The sequence below is a fragment of the Bombus bifarius genome, unplaced genomic scaffold (genome assembly GCF_011952205.1).
Source record: "Bombus bifarius isolate JDL3187 unplaced genomic scaffold, Bbif_JDL3187 scf7180000009755, whole genome shotgun sequence".
Taxonomy (NCBI): Eukaryota; Metazoa; Arthropoda; class Insecta; order Hymenoptera; family Apidae; genus Bombus; species Bombus bifarius.
In genome coordinates this window covers 602,096-628,387 of record NW_022885319.1, presented here as the reverse complement: position 1 = coordinate 628,387, position 26,292 = coordinate 602,096, and the positions used below count along the sequence as shown (strand labels likewise).

Sequence of the window (26,292 nt, the reverse complement as noted above, 5' to 3'; positions counted from 1 at the left end):
TAACTGTTAAGAATTAATGGAGTAATTGTTTTAGATTAATGGCTTAAATGTTATAAATTAATGGCTAAATGTAAAAAATAACAGTTTAAAAGTTATAAATTAATGGCCTAGACGTTATAAATTAATAGCTTAAATGTTGTAAATTAATAGTTTAAATGCTGTAAATTAATAGCTTAAATGTTGTTACGACCGTTCGCGGAGAGACGCGGTAGCGAGGAAAACGCGTTAGCGAGAGGCGTAAATTCTCGCTACGATTCGGTGAATCGACGCCGCGAAGTAGTCGTTCCCCTGTTTCGGTTAAGATAACAGAGGTGGTTAAATGAATATGACACAGTAGAGTAAGTTATATTTCACCGTTTATTCCACAACTTATAACGAAGGCAGTTACACTGGTGCGTATGTACGAGATGAATGAGTGACTGATCTACGGCTGTGTATACCCGGTTGAAGGATGTTGACCGTTCGAAGGATGTAAAATCAGTACTGTCTTGGGAGACGATGCTGTGTCGGAGGAAAGCTAAGGATGGGTGTGTCTAGCGCACCGGACCATCGGATTTGTTGGTGCCGATGTTAGTTAAGAGAGTGAGGGAATAGGCTTCGTCGTTAATTGGTTAAACGAAGGGTCTTAACCGCCCTCGAGAGAAAGTGGGTAGTAGGAGGAGAGTTGCATCATACGTGAGAAAAACTAACTTTCCCTTGTCCAGCCGTGGTAGACAATAGTCTTTAGAAATTCTTCCGAAACAGACGTTTGTTTGGTTCGAAGGACCTTTTCTAGGAAATCTATGAGATTTATGGAAGGTACTTGAAACTATGGAGGATACGCTGCGAGTATCCGAAGACATCTGGTTGCCATATTGCCCGCGGTATGTGGCCTGGGCTAGGTAGAGTGTTACGCGACGTAACAAATGTTATAAGTTAATAGCTTAAATGTTATAAATTAATGGCTTAAATGTACAGAATAACAGTTTAAATGTTGTAAATTAATAGTTTAAATGTTGTAAATTAATAGCTTAAATGTTATAAATTAATAGTTTAAAAGTTACAAATTAATGGCTCAAATGTTATAAATTAATAGCTTAAATGTTATAAATTAATAGCATAAATGTATAAAATAACATTCTAAATGTTGTAAATTAATGGCTTAGATGTTGTAAATTAATAGCTTAAATGTTATAAATTAATGGCTTAAATGTTATAAATTACTAGCTTAAGTGCTATAAATTTGTCGGATCATCACTGGAAATGGGGTTGTGGGCGTCAAATGAATCTTCTCGAGGATTAGCCATTGATACGGTACACACAGGCGTAGTTTATTACAATGATAGAATTATTACAGTCTTAACAATTGATCACGGCGGTTCGGCACTCGCGACACTAGTGACGATGCTCTCGGGCTCAATAACGAATCCGCGGCCAACGGGATGACAACAGAACGTACTCACAAAGTCTAAGTCTGAGAATAATCACTGATCGCGAAGGCGTTACTCTTTAATCGATGAGATCGCGAGCGAGAATGCCTTTCCCGTCCCGATGATGCCACAGAGGAAAACTATAACGGGGTGTGTCTAAGGATACGAGATCATCGGATTCGTCGAGAAAAGCCTTCGTTCAGAAAGTAAGGGAAATTGACGTTGCTGCCAATTGGTCAATCTCCATATCGGTGGTTAGAAAAGGATGCTAGCCGCCCTCGAGGGAAAGTTGCTAGTGGGAGACGCCGCTCGTTGAAAAATATGTCTCCCCTATCTTCCCGTAGTTGGGACAAAGACTGTTTGTCTGTTTGAAGGACTTTAGTTAACTAAACCTTAAGATTTATAACGGGCCCTCGGGCTAGCCGAACATGTACTGCGGAGACGCATCGACATCTGGCAATCATCTTACTCGAAGAATAGGGTCTGCGTGTGGCGAGCCACGGGACAGAAACCGTTGGAATGTTTACTGTCGCGTGTCGCCACAAATATTTCTTTTAAGGAGAGCTATAGAATTACTCCATACCTTTGTTAGGCAAAGCGTTCATCCCGTGACCGCGGCTACGTTCGGCGACTGACTGTCGCCTCGAGCCCAAGCTCATTATCACAATTCTCGAATAATTACAATCGGGTTGAATAACTACAATTGTTCAATTACAGCTATAGTAAACTCTAGGTTACAATGTTGCGGGATTATCCAAAATTCCAAAGGCTCCGGTGTTCTTCCATCTCCGACAAATTAATAGTTTAAATGTTGTAAATTAAGAGCTTGGATCTTATGAATTAACAGTTTAAATGTTAGGAATTAATGGTTAAATGCATAAAATAACAGTTTAAAAGTTACAAATTAATGGCTTAAATATTATAAATTAATAGCTTAAATGTTATAAATTAATAGCATAAATGTATAGAATAACAGTTTAAATGTTGTAAACTAATGGCTTAGATGTTGTAAATTAATAGCTTAAATTTTATAAATTAATGGCTCAAATGTTATAAATTAATAGCTTAAATGTTATAAATTAATGACTTAAATGTATAAAATAACAGTTCAAATATTGTAAATTAGTGGCTTACATGTTGTAAATTAATAGCTTAAATGTTATAAATTAATAGCATAAATGTATACAATAACAGTTTAAATGTTGTAAATTAATGGCCTAGACGTTATAAATTAATAGCTTAAATGTTATAAATTAATAGTTTAAATGTTGTAAATTAATAGCTTAAATGTTATAAAATAACAGTTTAAAAGTTACAAATTAATGGCTTAAATGTTATAAATGAATAGCTTAAATGTTGTAAATTAATAGCATAAATGTATAAAATAACAGTTTAAATGTTGTAAATTAATGGCTTAGATGTTGTAAATTAATAGCTTAAATGTTATAAATTAATAGCATAAATGTATACAATAACAGTTTAAATGTTGTAAATTAATGGCCTAGACGTTATAAATTAATAGCTTAAATGTTATAAATTAATAGTTTAAATGTTGTAAATTAATAGCTTAAATGTTATAAATTAATAGTTTAAAAGTTACAAATTAATGGCTCTAATGTTATAAATTAATAGCTTAAATGTTATAAATTAATAGCATAAATGTATAAAATAACAGTTTAAATGTTGTAAATTAGTGGCTTAGATGTTGTAAATTAATAGCTTAAATGATATAAATTAATAGTTTAAATATTGTAAATTAGTAGCTTGGATGTTGTAAATTAATAGCTTAAATGTTATAAATTAATAGCATAAATGTTATAAATTAATAGTTTTGACGTTATAAATTAATTCCTTAAATGTTATAAATTAATGGCTTAAATGTTATAAATTAATAACTTAAGTGTTGTAAATTAATGGTTTAGACGTTGTAAATTGCTAGTTGCAATGTTGTTATTTGATATTTTTTGTTTTATTTACCTTATATTTAAATTCTTCTTCGATGTTCACTCTCCGGAATTTCAGGCACAAAAGAGCTCGCGCGCGACTTCCGTGTTCCTTATATACCTTGACAAGGTGTCGGTTTGTTAATCAAACGGTAACGATTTTTTGACTTAACAGGAGACGGTTTTTCCATTATAACAAAATCAAATTGAACGATTTCTTAATTTTTATCGTAAATTGGCATCTTTAACGATTTAATACGATATCCATTTTTATCATTTTAATGGTTTCTACAAACTAAGACTAAATTCACACCTCCTTCATACTAGTTTTCGACTATCAATTAGTTTGAACTAAAAGGGAAAAGAGCCTAACAGCGGTCGATGACGTTACTATGAAATTATTTAAGGTATTAAATAATCAGACAGATAAAATTCATATTAAGCGTTATATTATATTATCGGTATTCGTTCATTTACTCGTGCTAATTAAAAAATAAAATGTTCTTTTTTCTTGAATAACGCCTACTCACTGTATGCGATATTTAAAATTCTTATTTAATACTTACTTAAAAGTCAGGTTCTTTTTAATTCCTCTCAAGTTAAACGAGTAAATTTACTCGTTATAGCTGTAACATAAAATGCCTCTTCTTTCTTTAATAGCGCTTGCATCGATGTTCGTGATAAAGATATTAATTATGTAGCGAATAATATTCTTCGTTAGATCTATCAAAGGATTTATTAGACTTGAAGAAGTATCAAATTCTATGAAAATTAACTAAATGATTTTATTCGATTAGTATTCGACAATGTCTATCATATTTGGCAACCTTTTTTCATAGTAAATTTTGCTCGGATCAATTATTTTATAATAAATTGCAGATTATGCCGCTGTATATTATAAGATATTTGCCTATAGCTCTTTTATTTTTCTAATTCATTGATTTTATTATTAGTCTCGTTGATTTTTCCCGTGAGTATCTGTTGTACGTACATCTCCATTATGCTCAGATTTTTAACATAGTCGGATAACTATCTTTTTCGTAAAATAGTTCGTACAACCGTAAACTCGTACTGTTTTAAAAATCTTTAGGTAATTAATTATTACAGGAGTGAATTTGTCAGGGATTTCGTGGGTGTGAATTTTCGTAGAAAGGTATAAAATGATTCGATCTATTGTAGCTGGTTTTTTTTTAATAAAAATTTATTTCATGCAATTCCTGGCAAATCGCATGGCGCGATTAATAACTACGATACACGTTCAGTATGGACTCCAGCTTGCTGCGATTAGGCCATCGAGAAATTAAACGAAAGACGGAGAAAGAGTAACGATCATTCTCGAATCTGGCGAAAATCTGACGCATCTTTATCTTCATCTCAAATTTACTAGTTTCCATTCTCATTCTAAGGCGAGTATCGCAGAGAGGTTGGAAAAATTATTTCAATAATTTAGCAGTTTATGGTCAATGGTCAAATAAACAACGCACACATATATCTCCTAAATGCATCTTTACCTATTCTTTAGTCTTCTAGAATCCAAATAAATCAGTTCTTCTATCATCCACAAAATTATATTGCATTACATATTACCTATTATCTATTCTATTCCCACTTCGCAAATAAAGCTCAATTACTTTTCTCTTTCCATTCCTTTCTTACTTGTTTCAAATCTTCTCGCGTCTAACCTACAATAATGTTTTTTACATATTTGACACATTCACGCGCTTCTTCTTCTTCTTCTTCTTCTTCCTGTCCTTCTTTATTTCACCCTCCTGCTGTTGCTTCTTGTTATTCGTCACAGTCCATTTCCCCTGTGTTGCACCATCACATCCATGCTCGCCGACAATTTATGCTAAGAAAAACAAATCGGTATAACCTATAACCGATATGACAACTATTGGGTTGACAACTAAGTGATTGCGGATTTTGTCATTACCACCAAATAACTTAGTTGCCAACCCAATAGAATTATCCTTAGCGTTATATTTACCTGAATCTACGATCAAAACATATCTTTATGTTACACTTCCAGATACAAAAATATCTTAAGCAGCTCCGACCGCGTAAAACTCTGCATCCGTGGAACATGCGCTCCTCAGACAGCTGAATCTTGACAAGACAGAGACAAGATGTCGGTCATAAACTACGTAGAGTTCAGATCGACCATTCCGTCCGATAAACTATTCTAGTAGAAATATATTCTAGTACTTTGAAATAAACTTTTCCTGTCTTCCATACAGTTTCAGTATCGTCTTGCCAAATCGTCAGAGGCCAAATTTCCAAAGTTCCTCTCTCATATTGTTTAAGAATGTGATATATAATACCAGGCATAAAAATATCGCATACAAACTTTCCATGGCATTACTTTTCTTCGATGATAACGATAACATATATATAGCCGGCCAAGGACGTCGATCTTTGCAAATATACTAAAACTAAGGCTTAAAACTAACTTTGCAGCTTAAAATTAACATTTAAAAGTCAGGCTTAAAGATAACGTCTAAAGCTAAGACTTCCGACAAAGAATAAGTTCCTCGTTGTTTCTCACCGACCAACCAACAATCGAGTTTACGATAAACTTGATCCAAATCTTAGAACTAAAACCTAGTTGACAGTGAAGCAAAAACTAAAGGTCAAATACATTATTACATTACAGCGAAATTTTCCGACTAAAACTATAAACACTTTGGCAAATCGATTCTTCTATTTAATAATCTAATATTTAAAAGAATTGTACAGGAAAGAATTCAACTTTCCGTTTTACATTAAACGACGCATCTTTGTAGAAAAATCGCTCACAAAATAGACTTAGTCTAGATAAGCTAAGTTAATGGACTTAACCACAGGCTACGTAATATTTTTCATCGAGCAACTGCCCGAGAAATAGAAGCAAGTATAAGAAATTACAGCGCATACCGAATAACAACTCTACAGCTTTTACCGACACACAGACCGGCGCGTACATTTTCACTAGAGTCGCCACGTATCCGCTCTCATTTTGTTCATAAATTTTACATCTACTTCGTATTTGAAAACTGGCCTTAATTTTTGTATTTTTCTCTTTTCTATGTGTACTTATTCGCTTCTCTGCGCGTGTTAGTGTGTGTCGTGTATGTAGTGAAACATGTGTTTTAACCTGTCAGCACGTGGAAGTCTTATGCAGTAACGTATATATATATATATATATACATGTATATATATACATACATTTCGATAGTTTTGTAATGGAAGAACGCGAAAGGGCTTAAAAGAAATTTACTTAATTTAAAGTATATCGCAAGTTAAAGGAGGTTTCCGTTTTCTATCAATATGAGTACCATATTGGAAAAGATCGCTTCGATCGAGGCCGAGGTAACCTTTGTTTTATTTTCGTTCGTTTCACAGCGGCGTGCAAAAATTTCCAGCCACAATTAATTTTTAGCTTTATGTTCGAAAAACCATATCTAAAAGTAATATTGGATATAAGGGCGTGATAAGCAAAAGAAAATAGTATACTACACGAAGGTAGTATAGTATACTACAATAGTATACTACACAAAATATAAATTGAACATTTATCTGTTATTTATTTGGGAACGTCTGCAAGTCGCTTTATATTCACACTCTATTAACACATTTATTATAATATATCTTTGTCTGTAGATGGCTCGCACTCAAAAGAATAAGGCTACGTCTGGTCACCTCGGTTTGTTGAAAGCCAAATTAGCCAAATTAAGACGAGAACTTATTACACCGAAAGGTGGTGGAGGTGGTGGGGAGCAAGGTTTTGAAGTAGCTAAAACTGGTGATGCTAGAATAGGTTTTGTTGGTACGTAATAAGGAAATCTAAATCTAAAATCTGAATGCGTAAAGCATAAAGTTTACAAACAGCCAATGGAGCAATCTTTCATTTCGCTGTGCTTGTTCCACAACGATTATAGGTTTCCCTTCTGTGGGTAAATCTACGCTTTTAAGTACTCTTGCTGGTGTTTATTCTGAAGTTGCAGCGTACGAATTTACAACTCTTACCACTGTTCCTGGTTGTATAAAGTATAAGGGTGCAAAAATACAGGTTCCCAATTAATTACGACTATTTTACCATAGGTATATCTTTATATTATGTATGGTATGAAACGTCAAATGTATCTTCCAGTTACTCGATCTACCAGGTATCATTGAAGGCGCGAAAGATGGTAAAGGACGTGGGAGACAAGTAATTGCAGTTGCAAGAACTTGTAGTTTGATATTTATTGTTCTGGATGTACTGAAACCGCTTGGACATAAAAGATTAATAGAGCACGAATTGGAAGGTTTTGGACTTCGTTTAAATAAACAGCCACCCAACATTACTTTCCGCAAAAAAGATAAAGGTGGCATTAATTTCCAAACCACGGTAATTGAACGGCAGGGAGAGGAGAAACATAGAGAACTACACGTGATACGATTCGTTTTAAATTTTGTACGACTTAACTGTCTCTTTGTATATCTTTCGTTGTATTGGACAGAGTCATGTGTAGTTTTTGTAAAATGGTTAGATGGTTGAGCGCAAGACTTTGTGCAAGAGAACTTAAGACGGTTGTATTATGTTGTAGTGCACACAGTCGGAACTCGACTTAGAAACAGTGAAAAGCATTCTGTCCGAATATAGAATACACAATGCGGATATTACTTTACGATATGATGCCACATCCGACGATCTAATTGATGTCATCGAGGGAAATCGCGTCTACGTACCGTGTATTTATTTACTCAACAAAATAGGTAATTGCATTCGTGCGCGTGCGTGTAAGATCATTTAATCCTACTGTATCCCTTGAATCATTTTCGGCCAAATTATATTTTTGTATAATATTATTAAAGTTTCTTAAATTTGAGGAAACTATGAAAGAACTGCTGTTAACAAGCGTCAGTTTTCCTTTGAATTTTGTGCTAAAAATTTGTTGTCAATATTAAAAGTTTTTGTTTTGATTGACACTAAAACTGAGATAGATAGATAGATATATACAAAATTCGAGGACTACAGCAGGGTTAAAATGATAGAGCTTGAATTACAGATGAGAATCTTCTTTATTTGATTTTTAGATCAAATTAGCATCGAGGAACTAGATATAATTTATAAAATACCGCATTGCGTTCCTATTTCTGCTCATCACAAGTGGAACTTTGATGACCTCCTTGAAAAAATGTGGGAATACTTACAGTTGGTCAGAATGTAAGTAGTATTCAGGTCGATTGACTTCACTAGTTTTTTCTTTTCCTTTTTTTTTTTTTTTTTTTAATAATAAATCGTGCATAATAATGGATACGTTTATTTGATTCTGATATTTAGCTATACCAAACCGAAGGGTCAACTGCCAGATTATAATTCTCCGGTAGTATTAAACAGAGAGAAACGGACGGTTGAAGACTTTTGTAATAAATTGCACCGATCTATCGCAAAAGAGTTTAAGTAGTAAGTATTCGCTCTAATTGTATTACTAATGATTTATTCTTGACTACCAACACATTTTTTATTTGTTTACCTTATTTTTAGTGCCCTTGTGTGGGGTTCGTCTGTCAAACATCAACCACAAAAAGTCGGAAAAGATCACATATTATGTGACGAGGATGTCGTACAGATTGTAAAAAAAGTATAATTTTTATTAAATATTCGGCGTACAGTTACTATTAATTATTATTGAATAGATTTTTATAGACCGCCTTCTGTAATTAAAAGTGTCGTAATTTTGGAGTTTATCTTGTTTTTGTTCGTACAAAATTATGGAATATTTTGGTCAGAATAGTGTAACACGAGATGCGTTAAAGGACATACACAAGGAAAAGATATACATATAGATATATACATATGTATATTGTACGAATAATATTAGAAGTGGCTGAAAATGAAGTTTTAATAAGTGCGTAAATTATTAATAGGTACATAAATCATTTGAGACGGTTTTATTTATTTTATACGAAATGCATACCTAATCCTACCCGCATAAATAAAAAGGAATACACATGTGATCGAATAAGTCACAAAACAACAACAACAACAACATTGTTATTTATAAAGTTTTCAAAATATATTCTCTTCTCTGTTGGTCCAATAACTTTTCCAAATGTTGACATTTTAATTTGACGTCATCACGTTCTTTGGTCAAATTTTTGATCGTCAACACCTTTTGAGTCATTATCAGTTTAATTCTAAAACGTGAAAACGGGGTGTACTTGATACAATTGATAAGTACCGAGGTATTAATTTGCATGATTAATTAAGATCGAACCTGCTGTGTAATTGAGTCATCGAAGTGTCTCTATTCGCATTGATACGAGTGATTTCATGATAAAGCGAAGCAATTTTCTCCTCCAATTCTCTTTTTTCTCCTTCGATTTCTTGCCTCGCTAATTTTTTCGAGTTGTCTCTTTCCATACTTAACCGTTTGATTACCTAAAGGGTACCTGTTTCTCATTCGGAACGTTCGATAGCTAATAATTGCTGTACGACGAATTTCCATTTTAGAAAATATCCTACCTCGTTTGCGTTACTCAACTCGGATACGTATTCCTGCAACTTGTTCTCCGCGTGTTGCAACTGAACATCGGTTTTCTCCAGTTTATCCTTCGTCTGCATTAACTTAGTTTTATAAAGCTGTTCGTTATCTATTGCGGTTTGCAAGTCCATTTCGTACTTGTCCCTCAAAGATCTGAAAAACGGCACGATTGTGTGTGTGTGTGTGTGTGTAATGGAGGTCGCTTGGGCATCGAACGACAATCAATCGCAAATTACCTACCTGAGCTTGCAATCAACGTTTCGTTCAAGTGTCGATCTTTCGTTTCGAAAGTCTTTTTCTAATCGTTCGATAGCAAGTTCGATTTGTCGATCCCTCTCCTTGTTACACCCCTCTTTTATCTTACTCTCGACTTGTTCGATTCGTAAGTTCTGTTCTCTCTTGTAATTGACCAACCAAGCTTCCCACTCAGCCTTCAGCGATTCTTCGAGAGTCTTCTTCTCGTTCGAGTGTTGCTGCTTCAGAGTCTCGACCTCACTCTAAAATTTCACGTCGATTCAAAGAAATCGATGGAATCAACAGATATTCGAAGCTTTCGGTCCGACCTTCACCTGATACTGCGAATGGTTTTTTTGCAAACTGGCCTGCATTTCAGCTTCTCGTTTAGCTTGTTCCTTGGTAAAGTTTTCTCTGTCGCGTTGCAACTCTTGGAAAAGTTTCGTTTGTTGCCCTTTAAATTGGCTTTCCTGCTCCTCCAGCTGCTCTTGGTATCTGAACGGCATAAAGATCAATTGCACAGCATTAGTCTAGTGTTTCAGAAGAAATGGTATTGGTAGAAATTTTAAACGATTCTGAAGAATGTATACAGAAGTTGCGAGATATTTGGTACGAGTATATATTTTGCAGAGATCGCAAAACTATTTAAAAACAGGCAATGGTGCACGACATTGATAAGTCTTAGTTTAGTATTCAATGGGACCATCTTTAACGCTTGTTACATGCTTAAGGTGACTATTCACGCTGTATATTAATTTTTTACCAGCTATAAGTTTACAGCAAATATGTTGCACAACATCTACGTACACATATATAAGTACACAGTTTACCGACTAGGTTCAAATTTTGCCAATACAATCATAGCAGTCGCGTCTCATTAGCGTTGATAAATAAATTTCAATAAATGTTTTTATATAACACGTCGATATAAACATACAAGTTTTCTATACGTGCAAGTGGACGAATTGTTTCGCGGGCCACTGTACGTCTAAAAATGAATTCCACACCTGGTCCACAAAATATTCTTCTCGTTGGCCAACATTCTCTCGTGACTGGCCATCAATTCTAGACGCAGTTGTTCCAGCTGTTGATTAGAATGGCGTATTATACGCAATTCGGTGTCCTGTAGTTCTTTCATATGTATATTTCTTAGCTTCTGAATTTCCTCGGCGTGTTGCTCCGTCATATTACGTAACTCGGGTTCCAAACCTTTCACAGTCATTTCCTTAAAATCGACGAATCAAAATTATAAATCGTTGAAGACTTTGATAAGCTTCGTAGCGATGCGTCGTACAAGTAAACCAGATAGTTAGAACCTTGATCTTTGTCGTTCTGGCCTCTATCCATCTCTCCCGTTTAATCTTCTCAGCCGCGGCAAAATGCTCTTTCGCTCGTTGCAACTCTACCGTATGCCTCTCTGTTGCAGCCTTCAAATCCCGTTGCATTTTTATTTCGATCTCTTTCACTCTCTGCGCCAACGAATTGCATTTCTCGGTCAAATCGGTTTTCTCCGAGATCAGCTGCTCGATAAACTTTTGATGTCTCTTAACTATCCCCTTGTATTTCTCGTCCTGTTGCTGCAGTTTGGAGGCGCTGCTCTTCCTCTGACTTTCCAACTTGTCGCAAGCCAACCTCCTTTCCGTCTTTAATTGTTCTTTCAAGAGCGATATGGTAGCGTTCTTTTCTTCGAGTTGCAGCTGTGCCGTAGCTAAATCCTTTTTAAACGCATGGTGGCTATCGCTAGGGGCTGGAACAATGCTAAGAACAGGAAGAGTTTCCAAGTGTCGATTTACAAGCGGGTATAGCACTATAGGACTATATGACTATAACCGCTACCTACCTATCATAGTTCACGACAGTTTTGTTAGGCAGTGGCTGCAAGTTACCAAATATCTCTCCAAATATGGTGGTGGCGTCTACCTCTGGTATGATTATCTTGGTATCATCCAAAGAACCTGTCGAATGTATACCTATATTTATAGAAACACAAGGAAACAACGCGAAAAGCTCTTAATACCGGTGAAACACATTATTATCAGCTACCCTCTTCGAGTTTGGCCAAGAAAGACATTAGGTCGTCGTACACAGTTCCATTTGCTACATATTTCTCTTCGGACTCGTCTTTCTCTGGTTTCAGCTGCAATTAGAAAGTTTGATCGACCGGATCGAGCCAAACGGATAGAAAGTTGATCGCATTGTTTTTCAAACCTGTAACTGATCGATTTCTGGAATCGTCACGGCAATGTCTTTCTCGAGATCACTGATCATACTGCAAAGCTGCTCGAACGAGCATGCAGTCGATTCGACGAAGTTTTGATTGCAGTCTGCATTCCCCATTTTCTCCATGATGACATCGGGATCATCGTTGATTTCTCTTCTCTCGTACATGATATTCTCCTCTGTGAGTTTCTTTTGTCTAGACTCGACATATTTCGATGGGAGAGACTTGTTCACGGGTGGTTTCCCGTGGATCCTTGGATGGTCGATGTTAATCATAAAATACGGAACAAGGATTTGCCGTTGTTATGAAAGTTCGAGCAGGATCGTATTCACTGACCAAGAGCTTTTCACCCCTTGTTTATAGGTGCGTTTGCGGTTGTCAAGACAATGTCAAGGTAACGCGATCAAATAACTTCACCTCTTTTGCTTCGGATAGAATAACTAGTGGAAGACTAGAACGAAATTCCGTTTGATCGCAAATTTTATCAACTGGCTCACAAAAATATTTCGATACTTACCTTACCTTAACGTAGAAATGTTTCAAGTACATATCGTATTCGCGTTATATAAAACATTTTGAAATTTCATCAGCAGTGCAACGGGACACGACTATCGTTATTACATTGGTTAAATTTGACACCAATCTCAAAATGTGTATAGAAATTAGAAAATATTTATCGTGTCTAAACGTATGTTTGTGAAAAATTAGTATACGGCATGAACAGCAGTCATCTTAAGCGTATAATAAGCTAAATAAGTTAAATATGATCTCACTGAATACCGTTTATTAAACCGACGTTTATTAAAATATAATTCACTGTTTGAATAGTTTTGCGGTATCTGTGAAACATGTATTCTTCCACTAAATATCTTGAAATTTCTACGTATACTTTCCGATTTGTTTCAAACTTTACCAATACAGTCGAACCCTGATAACACGAACGTCTGTAACTCGAAAACCCCTATAAGGCTATATAATTTTGTTTACTGCAGAAGAGTCCGACTCTAAAAGTCGAAATATAATTTACTTTAACTCGAATTTTTTGTCACGTGTACAGATGCATTATTTTACCTTGAATGTAACTCGAATTTAAATCGAATGTAGGACAGTCAGATCTCTGCAACTCCAAGTGTACCTATAGCTATGCTGTGTGTGAGTCAAAGTATATGAGAAATCAATCGTTCCACATTGTCTCCTTTCTTTTAATTATTACACGATTGTTTCAAACAACGTAAGACGACGTCAAGCCGTCTATCCCTATTTCTTCGCTCTTCGACCACGTGCACGGTGACCACGGTGAATGTAATTGTGCCTTCGTACAAAGCTCCCGCGTCTCGAATTTCCTTCTACCCGGAAATTTTGATAAATCGAAACCTCTAAAATTCGAAGATTTTAACTCTTTCTTCCTCGAGGTTCCATCACTGTTACAGGTTACCGAGGTTCGACTCGACACTATAATCACGATTTCGTATAACGTACGCAATATATTCACGAAAGATGTCTGCAAACGTTCGAATATTTGCATGAGCCGCGTGCGTATATTTATCTTTAGCTAATACGCGACAGTAAGAATATTTGAACGATAAAGATAAATAAATAAATGGTGGATGAAAGTAGGGATGGATAGCAGAAAAATGATTCGTTGCAGCGATCGCGATTGCCGCGCGTATCACCTTGCCGCTAATGGTCCGCTAATGGTCTGCTAATGGTCGTCGTCAATACTACGAATGCTTTATCTTTTACATATTTGTGTTTAGGTTCTTTAGCATTATTTGTTTTATTTCCATCACTTTGTATCATTTTTTAATACCTTTGTGTTTTCAATTTTAATCCGTGAAAACAATGCAATGCGCGTCGTGTCCATGCTGTATTTTGTTTAAGAATATATCGACGGGGCAGAGGGTAATGCAGAGCTCGTACGTTACCGCTAGGTAGGGTTGCTAGAGTGCAGGCAGCACCGTTTGGGGCGACCTGGCGAAGTGGGAATAGATCGTAGGGAACACGAGGAGATAGTGGTCGTCAGTCGTGGGGCGAGGTTGCTGCGGGTGAACTCGTGGTGAGAAAGAGAGCCGAGGGTGAGGGCGAGGGCGAGGGCGAGGGCGAGGGCGAGGGCGAGGGTGAGGGCGAGGGCGAGGGTGTCTGTACGTACACCGAGAGAGAATCGATCTAAAACTAGGAGTCGCCGCAGTAACCGCTGGGAGGAAGCCACTGTTACAATTTGCCCCCATATGCGCTAGTGAAATCTTAGATCGGGTAATTGTACGGCGAGAGAGCAGCCAGAATGAGGTGTTCCCGCGAGGTGGTCGCTCACGTTCGGCCCGCACGTTGATTCGAACTCACGCGATACGCCACGCCGATACCGAGCTGATACAGTGCGGAAATCCACCAAACGATTCACTCCGAACTGAGGTTCTACACCGAAAAGAGAATAACAGACAAAGAGAGAGACAGGGTGGGAGGGAGGGGGGAGAGAGAGAGTGAGAGAGAGGAAGAGGGAGAGAAATCGACACTGATAGAAAGAGAGGAAAAGGCACGAGAAGCGCGCCACAGACAGATAGATCGACTGCGAGAAGCGAGAGAAAGAGGAAGAAGTGGAAAAAGAGGAAGAGATAGATAGAGATAGATAGATAGATAGAGAGAGAGGGAGAAAGAGAGAGAGAGAGAGACAGGGAAGGATAAAGACAGACAGACAGACAGATAACGAGAGGGTGGAAGTGAAAGATAGATAGAGAGAGGAAGAGAGAGAGAGAGAGTAAGAGCGAAATCAAGAGTGTGAGAGACGGAGAGGGACGAAGAGAGAAAGAGAAACGGTGTCGCATCGCAAGGTGTTTCGGTATACGGTGCACGAGACGGAGAAACGTTCGCGAGAAGATCGCGAGAGGTTCGGATCGAAGGAAAAACAAGCAAGCAGGCAGGCAGAGAGGCGAAAGACCAAGAGGAGAAAGGGCAAGAAACGCGCGGATCCAAGAAAAATCGAGAGAAACGGGCCGAGAAAGGGAAAGAGGGAGAGAGAGAGAAGAGAGAGAGAGAGAAGTAGCGGGAGCACGAGAGAGAGAGAGAGAGAGAAAGGGAGAAAGAGAGAGAGAGAGAGAGAGAGCGCAAGCAAGGGTGGGCGGACAGTAGTGCACGAGAGCATCCCGTCGCCACGATAATGCGACGTGCAGCTTCTTTGCTCGTTCCTTCTGAATAAGTGCTTGCTGGGACGGTCCCTTACCTGCAGGGATATGACGTAATGGCAAGAGAGGTACGCATTTCTATTACATTCTCATATTTTCATTACCGATCGTTTTTGTAGAACCGCGAGCTCGTTGCATCCACCGCCTGTCCTCTCCTTCTCATCTCTTCATCTCCGTAGCCCCAAATTTTTATCCCGAATTTTTCTCCGCGATCCTACAAGACGGTCTCGTTCGTTCTACTTTTTATTATCGTCCTAATGTACGCACCTTCCTCGCGAGTGTACCAACCATGTCGAAATGCTTGTCAACCAGTTACGCATTCGCGTCACGGACTCGCGCGTACGCACGCATAGATTATGATAACCGTACAATTTTGGTAAACGAAAATGTCGCATACCTTCCGCTACTGGTGCATTCGTCTAGGTCTAGATTATCTAGTGCTCGTTCACGTTCGTCCGCTTCCTATGTCTTTCGATCGTCGTTCTTATCCGCGAAACACTATCCTGTATTTCTTTCTCTCTCCCTCTCTCTCTCTCTCTCTCTCTCTCCCTCTCTCTCTCTCTCTCTGTTTCTCTCTTTTTCTTTCTGTCTGTCTCTTCCTCTTTCCCTCCCTCTCTCACTCTCTCTCTCTCTCTCTCTCTCTCTCTGTCAGTCTCTCTCTCTCTCTCTCTCGCTCTCCCTGTGCCTCTCTCCCTTTCTCTCCCGAGATTCAGACTGATCTGACTGCGTACGCTGGTCAGCGCAGCTGCCCTTTTAGGTTATGCTTTCTTTCCGTCCGCGAAATCCCTTAGGATCGGCGTGGCCTCGATTGCGGTGTGTAACGGTTCGGAGCGTTTAAGCGATTGTTTACCAAGATCGTGCCCCGGAGGAAACTGCATCGAGTGCAATTCTATTGCTGGACGAGAGCAACACGCCGAACGAGGGAGAGTGCGGCTGGCCCTGGTTACCGAGATTCTCTGCGTTTCTTGCACCTCCTAACAGTGTTTTTACCACTGCTTCGTTTCATCCCCTTTGTATTTTCCTTACTTCCCTAGCTTTCGATCTTTCTTTCTTCTGCCTTTCTCTTTCCCCTTTTCCCATTTCTCCCTTTCTTTTCTTCTCTTTTTTCTTCTTTCTGACGGTTTATCCGAGAATGATTGAATCAGGTCAGTGTTTTCGACCATAAGTTGCGCCTGCGTCTGCGCCTTGTTCACTTTGCGCCTCCCTGTTGAAAACTAGGGACAACCCAAACATAATATTCCTCTTTGGCTCGCATTATTCTAATATCGTTTGCGAGTCCCTGTAGCCCGATCCAGAGACCCCTTAACCCCGATAATCGAGTAATCGCTACCCTCTCGCGTTCTCGAACTCTATGCTCTGCGTTCGATCGTGCAGCCACACTCCTAAGGTGTTTAAGAAAAAAAAGTACGTTTGTTTTACTTTGTGATAAGCCATCGAATTCCTAGATGTAGGGCCCGCTTTGTAGGCCAGTGATGTTCCGAAGAATCGCAGGAAAATTTTGGCACGAAGCAAGAATTTTCGCTTCTTTATTTCGTTCCACTTCTAAATTCGCGCTACGATCTGGAAGGATACAAACTGTTATGCCGTTCGTTTTTTCTTGAGACAATCCGATACCGGCGCGACAAATTTTGCTCCAATTTGCAGGATAACGGACTTGAGCGACTGTTTTTCTTTGGCCCTGTTTTGTTTGTATGTCCACGTTTCTCCTACTTTTGTCCAACAGCGCTGGCTGGTGTCGTTTATCCTCGAGTACACCAGACCGACTAAAATTTCGAAAACTCTTCCCTGTGGGCACTCTCGTAGTGACGCGTTGTATACGCGTTCTAAATAAATTCTCAAGGAGAACGTTAAATTTTTTCCCGTGATTCTCTCGCTCGTCGTTTCTCGCCCAAGAGTGAAAGACGAGAAGAACAGGAACGAAGACGTGAAAAAAAATAAAAAAAAAAAGAAGAAGAAAAAATATGTAGCGCGAGCTGTTGCAAGGATATATAGATATTCGATAATAATTTCCCAGGCGAGGCGCGCGAAAGGCTTTGTTTATAGTCTGTTCTACTTAGTTACCGCATATAAAACACGTAGGGTAAATTACTTTCCCGTTGACCCGGTGCCTGACACTCCACTTAACATCTAGGCGATAAGCATTTTCCACGGCGGCTCGCACGCGGTTTTACAGTTTCTTTACACGCAATTACATCTCGTTTAAAGCGATTCCCTCTCATTGATAGACCTACTATTTTCCAATACGTGCAGGACTCAACTAGCCTGCTTCTCTCTCTCCGGCCTGTTTTCGATACTAACTCAACGAATTGCTCGGGCATTGACCGACACTGGAACGCGCCAATTATCCAAACTGACTTTCTTCTGTGGGCCTCCTTTTACCAAACTCTATCCTTAGCGCCCGTCTGCGAATCCTTTGTCGTGTCCTTTACCTTTACCTTGTCTTCTCGATCGCGTTTGTAAAATGAAACTGGTAGGTTTCTCGCGCAATCGCGTGACTTGAACGCAAACTGCATCGGTTAATTTCTGTGCAGGAGTTACGGAGCAAGAGACCTTTTAAGATATGGGACAGCTGGCGTAACGTAAGAAAGGGACTGTGTGTTAGCAATTTCGAGGAACTGATACACCAGGGTAAGAAGCGAGCGTGCCCTCTGAAACCGCTAGCGAAAGTAACGACTCGCTGGTGCTCGCTGTGGAAAGTATACATAATGTATCTCGACGATTCTACCTTTGCTCCGAACCGGAGCCGCCTTTGCTTCGATGCTCGATTTCTCGCGATAAGCGCTGCTCTGATACACGACAATTTATATACATAACGTGATTTCTTTCTTTTCACGACACACAAGATATTGGATTACTGGTCGCAAGGTATCGCTTTTTTTATGCAGAACATTTATTCGAATCGAAGCGAATCGAATCGAATCGAATCGAATCGAATCGAATCGTCGCCGCCCGTTGTCGGACAAAGAGAGAGAGAGAGAGAGAGGGAGAGAGAGAGAGAGAGAGAGAGGGAGAGTGAGAGAGGGAGAGAGAGAGAGAGAAAAGAAAAGATAAGATAACGGATAACACGATCACGAAGCGTTTCGTACGAGATCTCGAAGAAAGAACCGTAGGCGAGGAAGATTGTGAATATTCTTTTCACCGAGAGAGGCATCTACCATCGAATCGAATCGAATCGTATGGAATTAACCGGCAGATTCGATTCGAACATCGTGAGACACTCCTCTCTCGAACAGCGGATAAACATTACTTTGTTCGTTCGTTATTTCGCCTCGGTCTACCCTTCTTTCTGTTCATTCCTTCCTAGTTCGTAGTTCGAATCGACGCTACAACGTAACGCTGTCGATCGATCATGTTCCAGGCCGACTAATCGCTGTTTCATTCTTTCTCTCTTCTCTTTCAGGTAAGGAGAAATTGGGCGTGCCTCAGAACGAGAATGTCTCCGTAGTTCTGGAATCGGACGGAACGCAGGTCGAGGACGGCGAATATTTTAAAACCCTAGCGAATAATACGATCCTGTTGTTGTTACGGCATGGTGAACGCTGGTGTCCAACTGGGGTCGACATCATACGCGCCGGTACCTATTCGAAGAATAACCATTATCTGCCGTGCATAAGTATCAAGGATACCTGCTGGTCGAAACATTGATATTTTTATCGTATTTTCAACCATATGGTAGAAGAATATGCTTCTCTATCTATTAATTCTTCTCACTTCTTCCTATAACTGCGATCCTAAGTGAAACTTCCGTTAAATCGAAACTGAAACATGCGATACATTCCGCATTCATCGCTGATAAATAGCTGACGCTTGATCAAATCCATAGAAGCTTATAAAATGTAGTTGGAAACACATATTCTGCTTGTCTTAAAATTTCAACGTAGATGCGATTAAAGCCGCTTAACTCGGGTGTTCCCCGTACATGCAATTTTCATCCACTCTCGATTATTGCTTCTTTATATATACCAGTTGTTACTAATTACTAAATACCAACTACTGCTTTCATCAATTTCTGTTAACCGTATATGGTTGCCGCGGACAAGACGATAGGCGAAAATTCGTTTTGCGATATATCGAAAGTCGTTCAAAATACCTATGCACGGTAGCGTTGTCTTGACGGGAAAGAGAGGGAGAACCGAGGAAACGCGTGCTGATAGGATTAACCTATAAATTAGAGCATAGACCGTGAATAGCCGTAAGAGTACAAAATGGAAGGATTCCGTGAAAAGTAGACAAACAGGATGATCGAAGCGACTCGTCGAAAGCCAAGAGAAGACACGCCGTATTAATAAGATATTCCATTATCTACGCTGCATTCTCTCTCCTCTTACTTGCTCGCATTGAACGCGATCAGCCTTTACCACCGTTTTTATCTCTCTTCTCACGCGGTCGGTAAACAGGTTGCAAATAACGAATATAATAACGATATAATAGACCCGAATTGGTTTTACAGAGAAGCAGAAAAAGAGCGGCGGGAGGGGGAGAGAGAGAGAGAGAGAGAAGTATAGCTTGTCCCGATCGCAAAGTGACGTGTCTTCTTCCAACAAATTGATCGTCGATCGATCGTAGGGTAAAGATCTAAGCCGCGCTTTGCATCAGGCAGCTATAGTTGAAATCGCCAGATCGTCCAACCAAAAATAGACGAATGAGCTACTTGTGATTGAACGGCCACATGTAGATTCAAAGTCGTATCAACGTGGTTGACACGGTGTTTGCACGGTGGAATTTGAATAGAAATGATATTGCTTAATGCAAACGATGTTTAAGCACAATGTCGATCAGGTTGAAGGTTGTAGTCGTGAGAAGAAGAAATATTCGTCCATTTTTTACGCGGTTGCGACCTGATCGCTTCGAGCGTAGCTGCTTAATGTATGCAACCGACAGCTTAAATCTCGTTTACATCAGGTAACGTTTTGTCCACCGACTAGATCCGCTCTGAATTGTTTGTAAATTCGCCGCGTAAACACATTGACAACCAAGTTGAAGCAACTTGCGGTCGTTCGTCTGGAAGAAGCCCATTCGTCGTTCATATTTTTGGTCGAATGATCTGGTAGTTACTTGATGTACACGTGGCTCGAAACTTCGCCAAATTCGAAGAATCTAAGGTCGTCGGATGAAAAGTTGCCTGATGCAGTTAAGAGGTTTTAAAAAACGAAACATTTGTAAAGCCATGTAACATAATGACGGTGGCAACGTCAGCGTCGACGACAGCGTCGACGTCAGCGTTGTATGTCGCGGTCGGATCACAGGAAAGTGAGTTTCGCAATTATAATAGCGGGGCCAAGCAGGAGGACGAGCAGGAGCGAGCCCTCCGTGAATAAAAGACGGAGTATCGATTCATAAGTACAATAAGACAAAAGTACAGATTCGTTGAAGAGGGCGATCAGATAACGATTTGTTCGGTGAACAACGTGGATGGTGTACACGGCACGGCGCCCACGCTGGCTACCGCGTATCCGGTAACGAGCCGGAAAAAGATCGATACGCGTTCATCGTAATGTACTTAGGCGAGGCAAGACATACATGACATGTACCTTGTTGCGTATCGCTGGTTGGCTGTATCGGTATATACATATGTAGCCAACGGTGGAAATAGGATAGGTAGAGCGCCGCGTACGAGTCTAACACGCTCTCACGTCCCGCGTGTCTATTGATTTCAGCGATTTCGGCAATTCCGAAAATAGTCTGCGAAACGATCCACGCCCTGGAGCTACACGATGAGACGCCGTCGTGGAAGATCATGGACAATAAGGGACGAGTCACGGTGGTGCTGCACTGGGATCAGCGTTCATCGACGTCGTCGCAGGCGCAACAACAGCAGAAAGGTCAAGATGTGCAGGCCTCCAAGTATTCGCCGACTAAGAAAACCGACCTGAGCGGTAGTCAACGGCCGCCCTTGGTCATCCAGACCAGCCTGGACAAGCTCAACTATGCAGGGAAGCTGGGTCACCTGACGGCAGAAGTTGGTCCTAGCCGCTACACCAGCCCCCATATCACTGTGATAAATCATGACGACATGGTACGAGATCGTGACTATTTTTTTTATCTCGAGCTCTCTTTGCACTCTGTAGAACCGATTCACGCGAGGTTTCCGGGTAACGAGTCGATTTCGATGGCGCAGGAGACACCGAGCGCCAATGTCACGTTCCATGGAGATCCAGGACGCTGTTAAGCTGCACGATTCGAGCCCGGAAGCCTCGAACGCGTCGAGTCGCGGTCGCGTCTACCGACGTCGATACACACACAGTAGTAGCCTCGAGAAATCCTCGAATCTTCGATCTATTCAAACGATTAAAACCGCCGTGGTAACGACAGCAGCAGCAGCAGCAGCCGCAGCTGCAGCCGCAGCCTCAGCCGCAGCCTCACGGGATCCCAGGCCGTCTGGTGAAGCAGGGTACCAACTCGTTCGACAGCACTACCATCCATATCCACACGCCGGAATGCTCGAACCATATTCATCAGCCGGTAGCGAGGAACGGGAGCCCTGTCAACGGAGCGGACGGCGGTGCCAGCGGAGAATGCGACTTCCATTGCTGTGCCCTGCACGAGGAGGGCCGTAGAATCGCGGTGCACAAGTCGGTGGCTACATCGCCGATTCAGGATGCCCAGCATCAGCAGTATCAGCAACAGCATCATCATCCGCATCCGCAGCAGCAGCAACAACAAACGCAGACTCAAACGCCCTCGCCTCAGCCACCTTCTTCTCTGTCGGACGGGACAAGACGAGCGGGCCTGAGCAAAGGTCACGTGAGATTCTGCGACACCGCGGACGAGGAGTCGAGCTCCCGACTTGCCGGCAACTCGGCTGCCAGCTTTCATCTTCATCATCATCACAATCATCATCAGGAGCACGACAGCTCCGAATCCGAGACCGAGAACACGATCATGGAGGACGAGATCGTGACCTCGGAGAAATTTTTACTGCTCATCGATCAGCTCACCGTAGACCAGAAGCACTTAAGCATCAAGGACATCGGTATCATCCTCGAACGGCTCAGCTCGAAGATCCTCGATGTCGAGCGGCTCGACCGCGAGAGCGAGAGCGAGGAGTGTTACAACTGGACGATTAAGGCTATTATTAGGGGAGACGTGTTGCGGGAGCTCGGAGTTATTTACAATGGAAATTATTACGCGATCTCGGAGCATCCTGGATATAAGGAGGAATCCGAGGAGAATAACGAGGATAACGAGGAGGAGGAAGAGGATAGACTTTAATATGATGCTGTTTTACTAGATAGATAGATAGATAGATAGATAGATAGATAGGTAGGTAGATAAATAGATAGATAGATAGGTAGGTAGATAGATAGATAGATAGATAGATAGATAGATAGATAGATAGATAGATAGATAGATAGATAGATAGATTATACACCTATTAATGGTTATTATTAATATAGTACGTATCGAGCTGCAGGGAGGGGGAAACGTTTAAAAGGGCGAAGAACGCGAATGAAAAACACGGGAAATAGAGAAAGGTTCAATCGGCGGAGGGTCGAACGCACGAACATTCTCAGATTTTTTGATAGAAAATCGGGGGTGGGTGGGAAGGCCGGGGATGACGGTAAACGAGCGGCAAAACGTGATTTTTTTCAAAATGTTTTCATAATAAAACGAAGGTCGCGTTATAATAAAAAAAAAAAAAAAAATCGTACGATACCTTGTAAACTTAGTTCTAAAAACGGTTGTTGAAATATGTACTTATTAAATAGTATATATACTTGTAGGAAACATTTTTGGGATTACGGACGTTGATTCCGTAACCGTCCACAACACTGCCCTATCTAAAAAATAAAAAAAAGCAAAAAAAATTGAGAGCTAGAGAAAGGAAAGGAGGGAAATAAGAGGGGAACGAAACAAGATAGAGGCTCGATCTGTTTGTGGCTGTCTGTCGAACTGTTCTGCGTTGTTTTTCGTCCCGCTCGATCTACGACGACGAACCGACGGAAACTAGAATCGAACTCTCGATTGAACGTCGCGAAACACAAATACGTAGAGAGCAAAGGAGAGGCACAGAGATAGACAGATAGATAGATAGATATAGATGAGAGAGACAGAGAGTAGAACGACTACACACGATGATCACGAACGGCCAAAAATTCGTTTCTGATCTATCGTGGAAAATGCGCCGTGTTATTGAAAAGAAGAATGTAGATGCAGCAGAAAAAGGCACAAGAAAGAGAGAGAAAGATCGAAAAGAAAGAGGATATGTACACCTCGATTTATTCGTTGTTTGTCGCCGACGTAAATTCTCCTAAGATTCACGGGCAAAATCGTGCTTCGCGTAGCAAGAGTCCCTTGCAGTCGGAATCGGACATTCCACTTTGTCAAAGGATTCTCGTACCCCTTCGATCGTCAGAGCGCGAGCCGTTTCAGTCGAAAGTCACGCTACAGATAGCCTCGAGAGTTTCGTTCGAAGCAGGTCGTTTGAAATGAAAATTTTGTTCCTTGTCAGTTTGTAAGAAACGAATTAAATCAACTGCCCGGCTCTCGCTATGTATAACACACGGTGCACGTACTACCACATGCGACGCGTTGTTTCATTCACGTACGTTACACACCATACATTATACATGCACATACACATAGAGACATATGAAGTACAGTCGTCTAACACACAGGGAAACACAGAGGACACAGCACGCGATGCGGTATATAGGGAATATGGAAGACCTCATTCAGGATTTACGTTAGCGATTACGCTACGATAAGTGATACCGATACATAAGAGAATTAGTCGCGCCACGGACAAGTTTATCCGGCGTACTCCGTGAAACTTTGCAATTTTAATATATTTCTATTGTAAGTATACTTGACACTGCGAACGAGAACACGACGAAAAATATTCGATAACATATGTAGCGAAGGCGTCGTGCAAAGAAATCACACTTTATACATAAAGTGTGTGTGTGTGTGTGCGTGTGTGTGTGTGTGTGTGTGTGTGTGTGTGTGTGTGTGTGTGTGTGTGTACATATATACATACATACATACGTACATACATACATACATACATACATACATACATACATACATACATACATACATACATACATACATACATCATACATACATACATACATACATACATACATACATACATACATACATACATACATACATACATGCATACATACATACATACATATACATATGAATATATACCTAAATTACTGCTCCGTAAAGAGAGCTTGGTGCTCGGGATAAGAACCAACGGGGTAAAACGGCACGTGTGTGTACGTTGCATAGAATGAACAACGTTCGGTTCAGTTCGTTTGGTTTTCCGGGTGAGAGCCGTTTCCTTGTGGCATGGTCTTCGCGTACCTCGTTCCGTCCTCGATTTTCTCGCGCGTTACGTTTCTCGTATCGACTAGGGGGCTGGATGCGAGGGGAACTCGACCGAACGAGGAAGACGAAGCGTGAAGGTACGAAAGGCAACGAGGATGAACGAAACAGCGAGAGAGAACAAGTTCGAATGCGCGCCTGTGCGAATCTTCCGTTATGCGAGAACGAGTGCGTGTCTGAAAGAACGGAACGAGAAGATCAAGAAGAGAGAGAGAGAGAGAGAGGGAGAGAGAGAGAGACAGACAGACAGACAGACAGACAGACAGAGTGAGAGAGTGAGAGAGTGAGAGGGGAAAAGTGCGAGAAAGGGTGTAGAAAAAAAGGGAAAGATGAAGAGAGAGTAAAACGAAGCGCGTCTTTTGTTGTGCGAAATGTCACTTCTCTTCTCGTGCCGACGAATGCTCTTTTTTTTTCGACCGATTCAGTGGAACAGAGTGTGTTACATGTGCTTTTATGAATTTAACGCTACACGACTTGTACATCTCCCGAGGGATGTTTCTACCGTTCAGAACCCGTTTGCAGGTTTTTTCGTATCGTAGTGCCACTTTAAATATTAATAAATAAATGAATTATTAAAACTGAATAAACAAACGGATAAATAAATGAATGAATAAAACAATGAGAATAATAATAATAATAATAATAATAATAATAACAATAATAATAATAATAATAATAATAATAATAATAATAATAATAATAATAATAAAAAGGAATAAAAGGATTGTTATAAGTTGTAACTGTTGTTTTTGGTATAATGCAGGTACTATATACCCATTGAAAACGAACATGGGGCCTCCGTCATTCATTTACGCAGCCTTCATCCTTAAATCCTTCGCGCGCTACGAGGCACACACGCGCCTTCTTTATCGGATTTCGCCCAGGATGGCATACACGTTTTGCGATTTTTTCCCGTGCTAGACGATTCGCCCCGAAGCGATTCCTGCCTTTTCTTTTTTTTTTTTTCTTTTTTCTTCTTTTTATTCGGCATTCTTCGTTTCGAGACAAGGGATCGAAGAAGATCGATCGTGAAACGGGAAGATAAGCGAGGCAGGCGGGGCACGCGGTATCGAAGGGGTGAGGAGAAAGAGGACATCGAGACGGAGAATATAAGTAACCTCGCATTATGATTACCTCTGTATATCTGCATAGCCGAATTACGGGAAAAGGCTAGCGAGGGATAGAGAAAAAAGGAGAGTGAGTGAGTGAGTGAGTGAGTGAGAGACAGACAGAGACAGAGAGAGTGCGTGCGCGCGGCCGCGCCCGCGCGTGTGTGCGTGTGTGTGTGCGGCAAAGCGAGAGAAAACCATCGAATCGATGTATGTACGTTTTCATCGCTTGTCATCTCTTGCCGCGTAGCGTGTTTAAATTAAATCCTAACGATTGATACACCGATTGATCGAGATAAGGTTTACGCGAGGACAGGAGTGCGAATAAAAAAGGCAAGGAAAAAAGGAAAAG

General features: G+C 40.4%; 3 protein-coding genes and 1 long non-coding RNA gene across 10 annotated transcripts; 2 read left to right on the top strand and 2 right to left on the bottom strand.

Moving 5' to 3' along the window:
• Window positions 1-4,841: 4,841 nt before the first annotated feature.
• Window positions 4,842-6,455, bottom strand: LOC117215621. The gene is made up of 3 exons (XR_004489158.1): window positions 6,266-6,455; window positions 5,340-5,458; window positions 4,842-5,201 (listed from the first exon to the last, which is right to left on the bottom strand). It is a non-coding gene; the product is annotated as an uncharacterized LOC117215621 (long non-coding RNA).
• A 93-nt stretch (window positions 6,456-6,548) lies between these two features.
• Window positions 6,549-9,215, top strand: LOC117215618 (GTP-binding protein 128up). Its single transcript, XM_033462002.1, has 8 exons — window positions 6,549-6,700; window positions 6,992-7,157; window positions 7,270-7,400; window positions 7,482-7,721; window positions 7,921-8,089; window positions 8,411-8,540; window positions 8,658-8,780; window positions 8,862-9,215. The coding sequence occupies exons 1-8, from the start codon at window positions 6,659-6,661 to the stop codon at window positions 8,962-8,964; spliced, it is 1,104 nt and encodes a 367-aa protein (XP_033317893.1). The 5' UTR covers window positions 6,549-6,658; the 3' UTR covers window positions 8,965-9,215.
• LOC117215613 (centrosomal protein of 131 kDa) lies at window positions 9,164-14,942 on the bottom strand. 3 transcript variants are annotated; one of them, XM_033461990.1, is made up of 11 exons: window positions 14,466-14,942; window positions 12,304-12,767; window positions 12,113-12,232; window positions 11,936-12,050; window positions 11,412-11,853; window positions 11,103-11,320; window positions 10,431-10,590; window positions 10,102-10,358; window positions 9,843-10,014; window positions 9,595-9,758; window positions 9,164-9,514 (listed from the first exon to the last, which is right to left on the bottom strand). In XM_033461990.1, the coding sequence occupies exons 3-11, from the start codon at window positions 12,123-12,125 to the stop codon at window positions 9,376-9,378; spliced, it is 1,680 nt and encodes a 559-aa protein (XP_033317881.1). In that variant the 5' UTR covers window positions 12,126-12,232; window positions 12,304-12,767; window positions 14,466-14,942; the 3' UTR covers window positions 9,164-9,375. The 3 variants fall into 3 exon arrangements, with proteins under 3 accessions (XP_033317881.1, XP_033317880.1, XP_033317882.1); XM_033461989.1 differs by having other exon boundaries at window positions 12,139-12,232; XM_033461991.1 differs by lacking the exon at window positions 9,164-9,514 and having other exon boundaries at window positions 9,694-9,758; window positions 9,843-9,935; window positions 12,139-12,232.
• A 48-nt stretch (window positions 14,943-14,990) lies between these two features.
• Window positions 14,991-23,300, top strand: LOC117215615 (basic-leucine zipper transcription factor A). Of its 5 annotated transcripts, none has more exons than XM_033461999.1 (5): window positions 14,991-15,560; window positions 18,024-18,120; window positions 18,893-19,066; window positions 21,150-21,508; window positions 21,808-23,300. In XM_033461999.1, the coding sequence occupies exons 1-5, from the start codon at window positions 15,549-15,551 to the stop codon at window positions 22,702-22,704; spliced, it is 1,539 nt and encodes a 512-aa protein (XP_033317890.1). In that variant the 5' UTR covers window positions 14,991-15,548; the 3' UTR covers window positions 22,705-23,300. The 5 variants fall into 5 exon arrangements, with proteins under 5 accessions (XP_033317890.1, XP_033317889.1, XP_033317887.1 ...); XM_033461998.1 differs by having other exon boundaries at window positions 21,805-23,300; XM_033461996.1 differs by having other exon boundaries at window positions 21,802-23,300.
• Window positions 23,301-26,292: the final 2,992 nt, after the last annotated feature.

Coding starts and splice junctions, on each gene's coding strand:
- LOC117215618 (XM_033462002.1), top strand. CDS start 6,659: ATGAGTACCATATTGGAAAAGATCGCTTCGATCGAGGCCGAG. Junction 6,701..6,991: donor TCGCTTCGATCGAGGCCGAG/GTAACCTTTGTT, acceptor CTTTGTCTGTAG/ATGGCTCGCACTCAAAAGAA. Junction 7,401..7,481: donor ATAAGGGTGCAAAAATACAG/GTTCCCAATTAA, acceptor TGTATCTTCCAG/TTACTCGATCTACCAGGTAT.
- LOC117215613 (XM_033461989.1), bottom strand. CDS start 12,591: ATGATTAACATCGACCATCCAAGGATCCACGGGAAACCACCCGTGAAC. Junction 11,854..11,935: donor ACTGTCGTGAACTATGATAG/GTAGGTAGCGGT, acceptor TCCTGTTCTTAG/CATTGTTCCAGCCCCTAGCG. Junction 11,321..11,411: donor CCAGAACGACAAAGATCAAG/GTTCTAACTATC, acceptor GTCGATTTTAAG/GAAATGACTGTGAAAGGTTT.
- LOC117215615 (XM_033461995.1), top strand. Junction 18,121..18,892: donor CGAGGAACTGATACACCAGG/GTAAGAAGCGAG, acceptor CTTCTCTTTCAG/GTAAGGAGAAATTGGGCGTG. Junction 19,067..21,149: donor GGTCGACATCATACGCGCCG/GTACCTATTCGA, acceptor TATTGATTTCAG/CGATTTCGGCAATTCCGAAA.